The sequence below is a fragment of the Capra hircus genome, chromosome 3 (genome assembly GCF_001704415.2).
Source record: "Capra hircus breed San Clemente chromosome 3, ASM170441v1, whole genome shotgun sequence".
In the NCBI taxonomy this organism is placed as follows: domain Eukaryota; kingdom Metazoa; phylum Chordata; class Mammalia; order Artiodactyla; family Bovidae; genus Capra; species Capra hircus.
Window position 1 is genome coordinate 113,239,634 of NC_030810.1, and position 13,817 is coordinate 113,253,450.

At 36.8% G+C, this 13,817-nt stretch overlaps 1 protein-coding gene across 4 annotated transcripts in view; it reads left to right on the top strand.

The window, feature by feature from the left end:
• UAP1 (UDP-N-acetylglucosamine pyrophosphorylase 1) overlaps nucleotides 1–13,817 on the top strand; it is a 32,517-nt gene that overhangs the window by 11,138 nt on the left and 7,562 nt on the right. For all 4 annotated transcript variants that reach the window (XM_018046423.1, XM_018046426.1, XM_018046424.1 and 1 more), the window contains 4 exons: nucleotides 3,136–3,340; nucleotides 5,576–5,751; nucleotides 7,056–7,228; nucleotides 12,540–12,733. In XM_018046423.1, the coding sequence (XP_017901912.1) occupies nucleotides 3,136–3,340; nucleotides 5,576–5,751; nucleotides 7,056–7,228; nucleotides 12,540–12,733 (748 nt within the window). The remainder of the gene's footprint in view (nucleotides 1–3,135; nucleotides 3,341–5,575; nucleotides 5,752–7,055; nucleotides 7,229–12,539; nucleotides 12,734–13,817) is intronic.

Genomic DNA, 13,817 nt, shown 5'->3' on the forward strand with positions numbered 1-13,817 from the left:
GATTCTCCAGGCAAGACTACTGGAGTGGGTTACCATTTCCTTCTCCAGGGGATCTTCCTGACCCAGGGATCAAACCTGTGTCTCCTGCCTTGGCAGGGAGATTCTTTACCACTGAGCCACCAGGAAAGCCACATTAATAGTACAACAACTTAAAACACATGTGCTCTGTAAAGAAAATAAATAGTACAAAAAGAACAAAGATCTTTGTGTCCAGAATATTTATCTGGGACTTTTGGGGAACACATTTAGAAATATTTTTGATTCCAGCACCTTTGGTGGTATATGAGGGTTGAGCAAGTAGTAGTAGCAGTAGTGTTAGTCATTCAGTTATGTCTGATTCTTTGCAGCCGCATGGACTGTAGCCCTCCAGGCTCCTCTGTCCACAGGATTCTCCAGGCAAGAGTACTGGAGTGGGTAGCCATTTCCATCTCCAGGGGATCTTTCCGACCCTGGGATGAAACCTGGGTCTCCTGCATTGCAGGCAGATTCTTTACCTAATGAGCAACCAGGGAAGCCTGAGATAGTATTGAAAAACTTTTTTTTTGTCTCACTTAATGTGATTTAGAAGGAACTGTCTCAGATCTGCTGGGTTAAAATATGAACATATTGTATATGTATTATATCTGTTTTCTAAATTTTGAAGAGTTCTGCATTCTGAAGTAAGCTTCTTAAATAAATCTAGTTTAGGTAAGGGTTTGTGGACCTGTAATTTTAAATAATGCTTTTTGGGTCAGCGACGACAGAGTTAAATTTATTTCCTAGAAACCATGGTTTCTTTGGTAACTGAAGACATAATCAAATGGAAAATGGTTTTCAGAGCTGCTTTATATGGTTCCTGTTCCCTTCAGATTGCTTCGTCTCAGCCAGTCTTTGTTACATGGTGGTTGTAGGGACTGTTTTAAGGGCAACAGAGAGCTTGAATGCTGTTAGAAATTCAGTCTTTGACAAATTTTGGAGACTGTAGGCTCTTGGCCACCTCAGCAGCTTTTTCATGTAGGGTGGTGGGTAAGATGTAAGACAAGGCAGCACAACTTCTCATTAATTCAATGGAAAAGAGAAGAAGGGTCAAGAAGGCAATAGGTATGACTGTTACGCAGCACCTAAAAGTTGTGGTGCTGTGTAATATATCTGTTAAATGTTTGGGGAGACTGCTGGAGTCAGTGCAGTGCTGGTGAATAGGCCTCGGAGTCAAGTTCTAATCCTGATTCACACTGTTTAGCTGTATGACCTTGGGCAAGATCCTTAACTCATATGAGCCTATTATGTCTAAAAAGGGGAAAATTATACTTACCTCTTAGATTATAGTTACTGTAATAATTACTGGAGTCTAGCATTAGTCTTGATATTTTATTTTCAAACTTTAATAAGGTACAGTGAAATGCTGTGGAGAAAACAAGGACAGTCTCATCATAAGCAAGGAAGAAAGAGAAAAGATTAGTTCTCAGGTAGCTAAGCTCTCTGCTTCATATCAAAGGGGAAAACTATGGAAATATCTAATGTGTTTTTAAACTTTTTGATTGAAAAAATTGCCAGAAAGTTCCTGCATAATATCCTTGGCTGTGCTTAGTTACTAGTGAAGACAGGTCGTAGAATCAGGATAGTTTTGATTTTATATTAGGTTTATTAAGAATATTTTTCTGAGTTCACAATGTACTAGTATATTAGCTGTAGGAAAGCCTAGGGCTTCCCTGGTGGCTCAGGACGGTAAAGAAACTGTCTGCAGTGCAGGAGACTGGGATTTGATCCCTTTGTTGGGAAGATCCCATGGAAGAAGGGAATGGCTACCCACTCCAGCATTCTTGCCTGGAACATTCCATGGACTGAGAAGCCTGATGGACTACAGTCTATGGAGTTACAAAGTGTCAGACATGACTGAGCAACTCACACAGACACACAGTGTATCAAAAACATGTAAGACCAACCCCCCCCCCACCACACACACACATAAAGCATAAAGTTGGTAATTTAGACAAACAAAAAATATTGTTACTGGCCACCACTGCTCCCTCTGGCTTGATCTATAGTTATGGATAGTGACCTGCCTCATTCATAGAATTTCTGAGAAATTTAATAAAAGTGTGAAATTCAGAAAAAAGAACAAAACCTATCAAGCATAGCTTTATCGCATTTGACCTTTTACAGCTTTTTTAGCTTCTGAGAGATCCGCTCTATATTTTACCTCTTCCTGCAGGTTATTCTACCTTCTGGTGCTGAAACTGTCCACCTAGAGAGATGAGGTAGTTCCTAGAAATGGTATATGGCAAGATTTTATTTTTGTTTCTTTTCAAATCTAAACTGAGAGCCTCTGTCTTTTAATACCATTTTTAGTTTTATTGTTTCACTTGCAGTTTCACAAGAACTCTGTGTTTCACATCCTTCTGAGCTGCCCATTAAAAAAAAAGGCATTTTAAACAATTTTATTGAAGTATAATTACATGCAATAAAATGCACTAGTTTTATGAGTTTTTAAAAAATTTATACATCCATAAAACTACCGCCCCAATCAAAATATAGAATATTTCCATCATCCCACAGAGTGTCCTAATGCCCTTTGGCAGGCACGATCCCTAAGCTCATTCAGTTGAGTTTGGTTTTGTACCCAGGTATCCTGACATCAGATCCTAGCTTCTTAACCATTGTTCTACACTGCTTCCCCAACTCAGGATTTCTTCTCTTTCCATTTACTGGATGGCAGTTTTCTAGTATATTTACATGCCAATTGATTAATCAGTTATTATTGATTGATTTGTAGGCTGGAGGTAACTTAATAGCATCATCATTCATCCTGAAGTCTGGGGATCTTCTTTCCTTTTTCTTTAGCTGCCGCAACTAGTAAGTTGTCAGGTGCTTATAAAACATTTGCAGCATCTCTTGGTCTTTGCCTTCCAACCTTATCAGAATAACAATTATTGGTTCATTACAGTATATTATTAATTATCTGGTGTTTGTTTGGATTATATAAACTTCATTTTTTAATAATAAAATGTTTTTATTAACAATGTAGTCATCCATGATTACTTGTGAATTCCTTGTTCTTTATGGCTTATGCAGTTAGGGTGACTCTCTGCAGCTATCTTTCTATGTGTAACCCTAAAGTGTTGAATTATAGAATGATACAAGTGTTTTCTTTTTTAGGACTTTTCCAGATTTCTCAGAACAAAGTGGCAGTTCTTCTTCTAGCTGGTGGGCAGGGGACAAGACTTGGTGTTGCATATCCCAAGGGGATGTATGATGTTGGTTTGCCATCCCATAAGACACTTTTTCAGATTCAAGCAGAGCGTATCCTGAAGCTTCAGCAGTTAGCTGAAAAATATCATGGCAACAAATGCATCATTCCATGGTAAGATATCTCTCATTATTCATAGCAACAAATGCATCATACCATGGTAAGATATCTCTCATTATGGGAGAGTGTCTGAACATATATTGGCTTATAATATTCAAAATGCATATATACTTTATTCATAAGCAGAGGTATTTCCTGTTACTACAGGTTTTCTTGGGAGCTGTACTTTATATGTTAAAATCAATATGTATTATAGCTAGGTAGATAATCACTATAGCCTTAATGAGCAGTATATATTTATTTCCAACTTTAACCCCTACCTGAGTACTTTTGGATCCTCAGAGGGTTCTCTCAGTCTGTAAACTTCATACTGATTGGTAGTTTGTCTGTGTACAGAGTTTGATTGAAAATCAGTTTCCCTCTGAAATTTGGAGGCATTGGTCTATTGTTCCAGCGTTGCTTTTGAGAGATCTGTTGCCATTCTGATTCTCAGTCTTTTTTTCTCCCTTTTTCCTCTGAAAGCATTTGGAGTCTCTTATCTTTAATAACTGAAATTTCATGATGATGTATGGATCTGTTTCCAGTCACTGCTGTGGGTACTCAGTGGGTTCTCTCACTCTGGAAACTCATGTCCTTAAATATTGGGTTATCTTGTCCTCCTGAAACCCCACCCTTTTGCCCCCGCCCCCTCCCCCACCCCAATCAAAACCAAACCAAACCTGAAAGCCTCACTGATTTCTCTGCTGTGGGCCAAACTTGGATTCTGTCTCTGCTTGTATGCCAGCTCCCCAGGGCCTATCTCAGCCATTGTTCATCTTCTGAACACCAGGAGATTATGAGAATTCTGCTCTGTTTTTTAAAAGGTTTTGATTTAGCTCTTGAATCTGTTTCTCAGAGCAGCTTTGGAAGTTGTCCTGTTTTGAGGGGGAAACCAGCTGTGTGTTTGGAATCCCTGAAGTCACTAATCTTGTTATTTTAGCCCCAGGAGACTAACAAAAGCTCTGCTGGTTTCTCTGTCCTGCCTGGTCCAAGCTCAGATTCCTTACCACTGGCCTTTGCCCCAGATCAGCAAATACCCCCAGGAAAAGGCATATCTGAAGGTCTCCTTTGAAAGATTCTCACTATCTTAAATTTTAAGTTCTAATCCATGTTGCTTTTGTAGCTCTCTGATGCCTTTAAAAATAGGCTTTTTATAATTGCCTCAGCTTTTCTAGTTCTTAAGAAGGGTATTGGCCAGTTGTGAACTTTTTTGTGTGTTTTTTTTTTTTCATCTTGGTTCCCTTGGGGACTTTTGAGGGACATCTGTGTTTTAAGTGGCCAAAATTCTACTTACAAGCCTTAGTCTCCCAACTTTCATGTTGGATTTTCTTCTCTTTCTTTCTCCTCACAACTCAGTTTGTTTTTCTTATGTGAAACAGTTTAGTCCCTTTTCATTTGAATCGTGATGCCCGAAGTTTTTGTGCCCAGGGTTCAAATATCCAGGATAATTTGTTAATCAGGCAGATACTGACTGTCCTGGGAAATTTTACAGTTTTCTTCATTTTTGTATTTAACAGGTATTACGTGAGTAGCTACCTCTAGGTGCTGGGAATATATCAGTAAGCAAAACAGATAAAAATCCCTACTTACACATAGTTTACATTTAGCTATTGTAGTCAATAATTACAATTTTAGATAGAATTTTTTTCTCTTTTACTACATTAGCATGGGTTGGATTTTTGTGACAACAGAGTGTATACTTATACTTTTATGATTGTAAATAAAGGGTGTGCAGAGCCCAGATTTCATTTCAAAATTTTAGTAAAAAGAACCATAAGAGGTAATTAGAATGTATTGCATTTATGCCTTTATCCCTTTTATTAGAATAGGAGAGATTTTGACTTAGACTATACTTTTCACAGAGTTCTGAAATGTTTTCTTGAGCCTCTCTGTTGCAGGTTCTCTGTTACAGGAGATGTGTTTAAATATTGTAAAATAGCAGAGTTATTTTACAGCTCAAGCAGCAGAACTTTATTAAAACAGGCAGCAGATAGTATACTCCGGAGACATGGGAGCGGGCCAGCCCCCAAGGAGAGGCCGCAGATTTATTTTATGCATAAAGATTAAAGAAGTTGCTAGAAGAAATTCCCATTGGGTAACAACTAATACTGCCTTATTCAGGAAAGGGATGAAGGAAGTGAAAACAATAAACAGTGCTCTCAAAAATTTTCTTTTTCTTAGGAAATAAACTTTATTTTCCCCTAATTCACATAGCATTATTGCTTAGAAGATCTGCTTTTCTCTTGCAAGGTATATAATGACCAGTGGCAGAACAATGGAATCTACAAAGGAGTTCTTCACAAAGCACAAGTACTTTGGTTTAAAGAAAGAGAATGTAATCTTTTTCCAGCAGGGAATGCTGCCTGCTATGAGTTTTGATGGGAAAATTATTTTGGAAGAGAAGAATAAGGTTTCTATGGCTCCAGGTTTGTAACTGTGCTTACTTAATTGTGAATAGAAATAGACTTAACACAATTCATTAACTTTTTTTGTTTTTGAAGTATGGTTGATTTACACAGTGTAGCTCAGAAAGTTTTGATTTTTTTCACTATGGTGATTTTGATGTCAAAAATTAATATTTTGCTTAATATAATTAAATTTGTCAGTGATTAAAAAAAACGGAAATGCCCATGGGTGAAGTGAATATGCATTTATACTTCCTGTGCACTTGACAGAAATTTGAGCATCATTCAGAGTATTTATTCTCTTTACTCAGTATTTTATATACAGTATTGTTCATAGCCTCGTTACTTATCGTAGTGAAAAATTGGAAAGCATCTGCTGTTTAAAAAATGAGGCTAGATTATAGTTTATCTGTAGCATTCATTCTTAAACAGTATTAAAATAATCATTTGTAGATATCAAAAGACAAAGTGAAATAGTTTCAGTAGGTTCAGTAAGAGAATGGAAAATACAGAACTCACAGATTCTCATCTGTGTGACTCACTTCTTGGAGAAAAAGGTGAAAGGAAATGAAAAATAGTATTTACAGTGATGGTCTGCAGATGTAGACTTTTATTTCATCTCAACTGTTTTTTTTTTTTTTTTACCCCTACTTAATTCTTTTAATTAATGGAAGAGTTTACTATTTTTAGCTTAGTTTTGTGCAGTTGTCTAATTTTTTTTTGTCATCATTTAGGCTGTAACTGAGGCTGTTATGGAAGAAGTATATTAAAGCAGCACTAAAAATAGATGGAGAAAGAAGAGGCTTTGACCTGTAGTTAATTTAAATCACCATAGACCTTCATATTAATCTGCTTTCTTAACAAATCATTTGGTATAGATGGTCATATATTTTTATTATTGAGGTGGATGAAATTGGCAGTGTTGGGGCTGTAAATACAGAGCTAATTTGAATCATGCAAATAAAACTTGAAATGTTATAAAATAATCATTGCCTGGTAAAGAATTTTATGTTTCACTGTGTATTATGGGACACTGTGTATTATGTATTAAAGGACTGAGTTAGAAGTATGTTCTTAAGGTTTGCCTAGTCTTATATTAATAATGTTATTCTCTGTATTCTTATGGTAAATTATCTCAAAATCACATAGTATAACTTTTGACCGCTAAATCCTTACTTATGGATACTCAGTTTTTGTTGGCCCTGTCATGTAAAACTGGTTTTTAGAGAGCTTCTGCCCTGTTTAGAAACATTGAGCTATCTTTGAGTTACCTTCATAATGAGTTTTGGTTTGCTACTAACAGGCAGTTTTTTTTTTTTTTCCAGATGGGAATGGTGGTCTTTATCGGGCTCTTGCAGCCCAGAATATTGTGGAGGATATGGAACGAAGAGGCATTTGGAGCATTCATGTCTATTGTGTTGACAACATATTAGTAAAAGTGGCAGACCCACGGTTTATTGGATTTTGCATTCAGAAAGGAGCAGACTGTGGAGCAAAGGTAATGCCTTTCTCAACTGTAATGAGGCTTTTTGTGGTCTTTCTTTTGTCAGTATATATGTTCCAGGAGTCAAGCTATACTTTTTAGGGTGATGTGGATATTTTAGGATCATTCATCTTCTAAAGTAGCTGAAATGTCCCATACCTGCTTTTTCTTTAATTTGCAGCATTTGATTCTATAAATAATGGTGTATGCTTAGTTTATCACAAGTAAGAGTTTACAGTATGTGAGGATGATTTGTAAGTACCTGGGAAAGTGAATGGTCATCACTGGGTCTGGGATGGACTTAATAATACCAAGTTGTTGGATTCATTAATATCAAGTTTCTTCCTATGGCAAAGTTACTGGAGTAGTAAGTAAAAGAAATATGGTAGAAATGGCACATGAAGACTTCAGCAAGGCATTTGACAAGGTAACTCATGATAGTCTTGCGCATAAAGATGGAAATATGCAGATTGGGGGGAACGGAAGTTGCAGAGATTAAAGAACTGCTTGAGTGACCACAGACATACTGATACTGAAATAGAGGGAGGTTTGTAATGCCATATAACAAGACTGTCCTTGCCATAGTAATTTTTAGCATTTTTTTCTTAGTTGCATAGATGATAATATAAGAGACTTGACTTTGTGACATGAAGGGCCTTAATAATACTTTTGGAAGATTTTAAAATGCTAATGTAAATATTACTTTCCTGGAAATCTGTAAAGGTATCAGGTCTCACTGAATTAAAGTATAACACAATTCTGATCAAAGTCCCAATGAGGCTATACTGGGGACATTTGAAAAAATGGTTGTAAAGTTTAGAAGAAACATATAAAGACGACCAGGAAAATTTTGAAAAAATGATAATTAGGAAGGAAGAGTGTTAACAGTCTATCAGCTATTAAAATGGGTTGTAAATAAAAAGTAACTAGGAGTGTAGTACTGAAACCAGAATAGAATGACAGAATAATGGAACAGATAATCAGAAACAAACTCACATATATAAGAATGTACTGTATACAAAGATGGCATTTCAAATCGTTGCAGGGAGATTAATGGGAAACTGGCTTAAAATAAACTAAGATGTCTCCCTCAGAGCTCATATCAAAATCGATTTCAAATGGATTACAAAATGATAAAACATAAAACAAAGTGAAAAAACATAGAAGAAAGTTAAAAATAATTTTATTTATTCATTTATTGCAGTTAGTTGATTTATAGTATTGTTGGAATAATTTTATAATCAACATGAAGGGGGAACCTTTCTGCCAAAAGCAAAAGCCATGTATAGGTTTCTGACAAAAGCAAGTTAAGTTACATATAAACTTTAAATATATGAATTTAAAAAGAAGTGCTGCCCTGTTGGTGGGAATGTAAATTGATACAGCCACTATGAAAGACGGTATGGAGATTTCTTAAGAAACTAGGAATAAAACCACCATATGACCCAGCAGTCCCATTCCTAGGCATATACCCTGATGAAACCAAAATTGAAAAAGACACATGTATCCCATTGTTTTTACAATAGCTAGAACATGGAAGCAACGTAGATGTCCATCGACAGATGAATGGATAAAAAAATTGTGGTACATATACACAGTGGAGTATTACTCAGCCATAAAAAGGAACACCTTTGAGTCAGTTTTAGTGAGATGGATGAACCTAGAACTTATTACACAGAGTGAAGTAGGTCAGAAAGAGAAAGATAAATATCGTATTCTAACACATATATATGGAATTTAGAAAAATGGTGCTGAAGAATTTACTTACAGGGCAGCAGTGGAGAAACAGACATAGAGAATAGACTTAATCTTAAATTACCATATGTAAAATAGATAGCCAATGGGAATTTGCTGTATGGCTCAGGAAAGTCAGACAGGGGCTCTGTATCAACCTAGAGGGGTGGGATGGGGCAGGAGATGGGAGGGAGGTTCAAAAGGGAGGAGATATATGTATACCTATGGCTGATTCATGTTGAGGTTTGACAGAAAACAGCAAAATTCTGTAAAGCAATTATCCTTCAATAAAAAATGAAAGAGAAAAATAGAAGTGCTGCCATAAGAGATGTATCTTTGTTTGGAGATTTTCTGTTATAAAGATGCCATTTCAAAATTAATCTACAAATCAATGCAAAGTCATAGAAGCTAAAGTCTTAAATTTACCAGTATAAGTTTTGAGAGATTAAGCTGAGAGGCCTAATAAGACTCCTCCTGACTCTGAAAATAAAGGGCTTAGTTCACTGATTGAAGATCTCTGTCCCTTTCAGTACTCTATGAGTGTCTGTGCCCTACTGTAAATAGCTATTGAACTGTAATAGTGCATTGGATTGTACTCGCTGAGGTTTGCTCCACCTCGGAAGATTCTAGGTTTGGCTTTCAGTCCTCCTGCCTGGTCTGGGGTGGGGCTCAGCTCTGAGTGGTTTCAGGGAGCTCTGCACTTTGGAGAGGAGAATGGGGAAGATCAGAAACTGTACTCAGCTGTGCCCTGGCAGGGGCGCCCGCTGGTGACTGATAGCAGCCCACAGTTCCTTCAGAACCGCCTCCCCTCCCCTAACAGGAATAGTAGATTAACTTTTTAAAGCTACTCAGCTTTGAAAAGCAAAACAAAACTGTATTTCTGACTTTGTTCCACTTGGTGTCACTCTTCTTTCTAAGCTAGAAGCTGAAAATTTTACTGTGCTGAGCTTCAGCATGTGCGTGCTCAGTCGCTCAGGCGTGTCTGACTTTGTGACCCCATGGTCTGTAGCCTGCCAGTCTCCTCTGTCCATGGAATTTTCCGGGCAAGAGTACTGGAGTGGGTTGCCATTTCCTTCTCCGACTCAGCTTCAGAATCAATTTAAATTCTAAATGATTAGAGAATGCTGAACCTGGGAGGGACCTCAGAGATCATCTGGTCAACCCCTTTGATCTAGAAATGAGTTCCAGTACTAAATAAGTTCCAGGCTCTAGGTCTATCATCACATTAGCAGAGGCAGAATTAGAAATGTTTTCCAACTCTTAGTTTTAGTATTATATCACTTTAATAAAGCAGTTCTTTATGTTTTTGCTGGCAACTCAAAAACCTTTGAATTGGTCTGCTAACTTTTTTGAGTATTCTAATCATACAGGGATGTAAACATAACCATTCTCTCTTTACTGCCGGTGGGTCCTCTAGGACAAATCCGTTCTCAGTCTTCCTGCTTGTTCTGTGTCTAGTATATAATCTAGTGGTCTCTCAATGAATGAATAAATAAATATTCGGATGCAACTGAAATATTAAGAGATTGGTATACGTTAAAAAGATTTAGAGATGTTAGAAACCATTTATTTAATTTGTCTTCCCACCCTTTTATTTTAAAAATCATAGATGTTAAAATATACTTTAAAAAACACCTAAATTAGGAAGTGATTCATAGAGGGTAGTAGAATTCTTTGCAGAGAATTCTTTTTAGTTCTTATTTAACAGTCTCCTGCCTTGGGAAATGAAGTATTTTTAATGAAGTGAGAGCCTTGAGAAAAGACTTAGTGGAGTGGTTTACAGAAGTCCACAGCTGAGAGAGTAGGAATGATTGTTAATTAAAGATAATTTTGTAAAACACTTATAGTAACTTTGAGGTTAAAGTTATTTTGAGCTCAGCTTTTCAGGATTTAACTTGTAGGAAATCAAGAGACCTCTTAATTCTATGCTGCGTATCTTTTCTGTAGAATATAAACTGACTTCCAACTTCATGTATTTTACAAATGCTTTCTTTTGTAATCTAGACTTTTACAGTATTTGGAGGTTCATGTTGTTATAAAAGCAAACCTTTCACTGGCAGATTAACACTTGGAAAGTAAAGCATGAATATGCTTATTTTTATTTTCCATGGCTGGTCAGGAGTACGGTTATATAGAAGTGATTGGAAAACTAACCTCATATGTGTGTGTGTGTGTGTGTTTATGTGGATAGGAGGAATCTGTTCTAGATGCCCTGTCTACTGAGATACCCACTGTATAGAATGTGAAGTGAGAGGTGGTGATGGCTTGATAGACTGGAATTGGAAGTGGGCTCATGATTGGTTTAAATCCTTTTGCTGTATGTTTCTCTCAGTTTTATCCACTTTGGTGGTAGAAGGATCCTTTTCATTGAATACTGTACTCCTTTCAGGGTGGCAAACAGTGAAACTGCACAGCAGACCTGCGTATGCAGTAGCCCAGCCTCACTGAGCTACACTCAGTGCCTGTGTCTCTAATTGCAGTGTAAACAAAGCACTCAGTAGTGACTTCAGTTGTCTGCAAGGGCCTGACTGGCTGTATTTATTTTATGAAATCAGTTGCTGAAGAAAAGCTTTAATTTCGTTGGAATAATTTCATGTATACTTTGGATAGACTTTTCAAGTTGGGGACAGTTTTTCAAAATACTCTGGAGTATACTGAATTGTTAATAGAACAAGGCAAAACAAATATTTTCAAATCTTTTAATTGTTTGATTCTTCTGCTGGATATTCATCTTGTCTGAGGCTTGAGTTTTCTATTAGTGCATTACATAGGGTTCCTTTATAATTGTATTCTAAACACTTAATTTAGGTCAGTGATACGTAAATAGGGTGGTGGGGTGTCAGAATCACCTGTGAGGTTTTTTTTTTAAAATTACATACTCTTATGTTTTCCCTCTGATTTTGACTAAACACTTTTCTCTCAGCTCCCTCACCATCCTAGAACCTTTGCTAGATGATCAAATCACTGGTTTTCAGACTTTAAAAAAGAATAGACTCTCTTACTTCAAATAAAACCAAACCTGCAAGACATAAATGTGAGTGGACTTTTCTGGTTTAAGTTGGAGTGGGAGCCCTGTGACCTGCCTGCTCTAACCCTGCTACCAGCTAGCCAAGTGCCTGAAAAATAAGGAATTTGCTATATTCATGAATGAAAATGAAAGGAATACCATTTTCAAATGAAATAATGACTTGTGCAATATAAAATGAGAGGCAAAATGCCTTCTTTTGTCTTGTGAATCTCAGATAGATTTTGTTTCATTTATTCTCAAAGTAGTTGAGTCTGACTGAGGATCAATTCAATAGTGAAAATATATTAGATGGGGGGATGTAGTTATTCACACTCCAGTGTGATTTCTTCTGGGCCCTATGTGTGTGATGGAATTTCTACTCTGCAGTTTAGTTAGTTGATAAATAGGAGGGAGATAATTTACCTCTTTCTGAAAAGTAGTCTATCAAATGTAAAGATAGATGATTATCTAAAGATTCCTCTTGATTTTATACCTTAAAGTAAGCAGATCTTGGAAAAAGACAAGTCTCCAGCATAGCACCTGATCAGATTTCTTTCTCTACTGTTTTCTTCCTTTGGTGGGTAGGTGGTGGAGAAAACAAACCCTACAGAACCAGTTGGAGTGGTTTGCAGAGTGGATGGAGTATACCAGGTGGTGGAATATAGTGAGATTTCTCTGGCAACAGCTCAGAAGCGAAGCTCAGATGGACGACTGCTGTTCAATGCTGGGAACATTGCCAACCATTTCTTCACTGTGCCATTTCTGAGAGATGTTGTCAAGTATGGGCAAGATGGGGGCTTTTAAAAACTTTATTTATTGTTAATCAGAAGCTAAGTCACCTGAGAAGTAGGAAGAAACTTCAAATCCATAATTCATCTTCCTTCCTGAGGATCTCCTTTATCAGATAGAAGTTTACTTGACACTGTGGTGGTTTTTAGTAAGCTATTATCACCAGGTGCAAATTTGTAGCAGCCCTGAGATACCCACTGTATAGAATGTGAAGTGCATTAACTGTGCATTAACTAGAGTCCAAAGCACTTCTCCCTTTTCTTCTCCTTCCCTCTAACTGTGCTCAGTTCTAGTGAAGTAACGAGTAAGAAAGGCCACACCCCCTCTTTCTACCACAACTGGAAACCTCAAAAGATACACATATCTGCCCTACATCTGTGGAATCAGAATTTCTGAAGGTCGATGTAGACATCTGTAATTTTTAAAAAGCTGCCCACGCAATTTAATTTAACTGGTTCTCTCACTAGCATTTAGGAACTAGTAGATTGGAAAGTAAAGGAAAAAGATCTTGAGACCAAGCATGGAAATCAACATAGTGGTGTCAGCTAGTAATAAAGAGTTGTTTTATCCCGCCAGATTTTTAAATGAAGGACATTCTCAATATCTGATTCTTCACTTGATTGCTTTTTGGGCATTCAAGATGACTGCCTACTGTTTAAAAAGTTACTAAGCTTTACCTTACAATTTCAGCTCCAGTTCCACAATATTTCCTGCTGTGCTTTTTGTAGCTGTGTTACTAATTCACCCGTAGTAACTATAAATACTCATCTTTTCATCTAACACTTCACAGGATCCCAATTGGGAAAATTGAGGCTGAGAGTGGAACATTTTTATACAAGACATGGAAATTATGGGAGAGATGTTGTTACGAGCTGTGTGTGTGTGTATTTTTTTTTTTTTTTTTGTAGAGATCATTTGATTTTTTAAAAAAAATGTATAGGGAAATCTGTATATTTAATATTTAAATATGAACTGAAATTTAATGAATGCCCTTCCCTTTGAAAGTCTTAGTACTTACTGATGCATTAGCTCCTGAGTGTGATTATCAGATTCTCTGGCATTTTAAATTTGGAA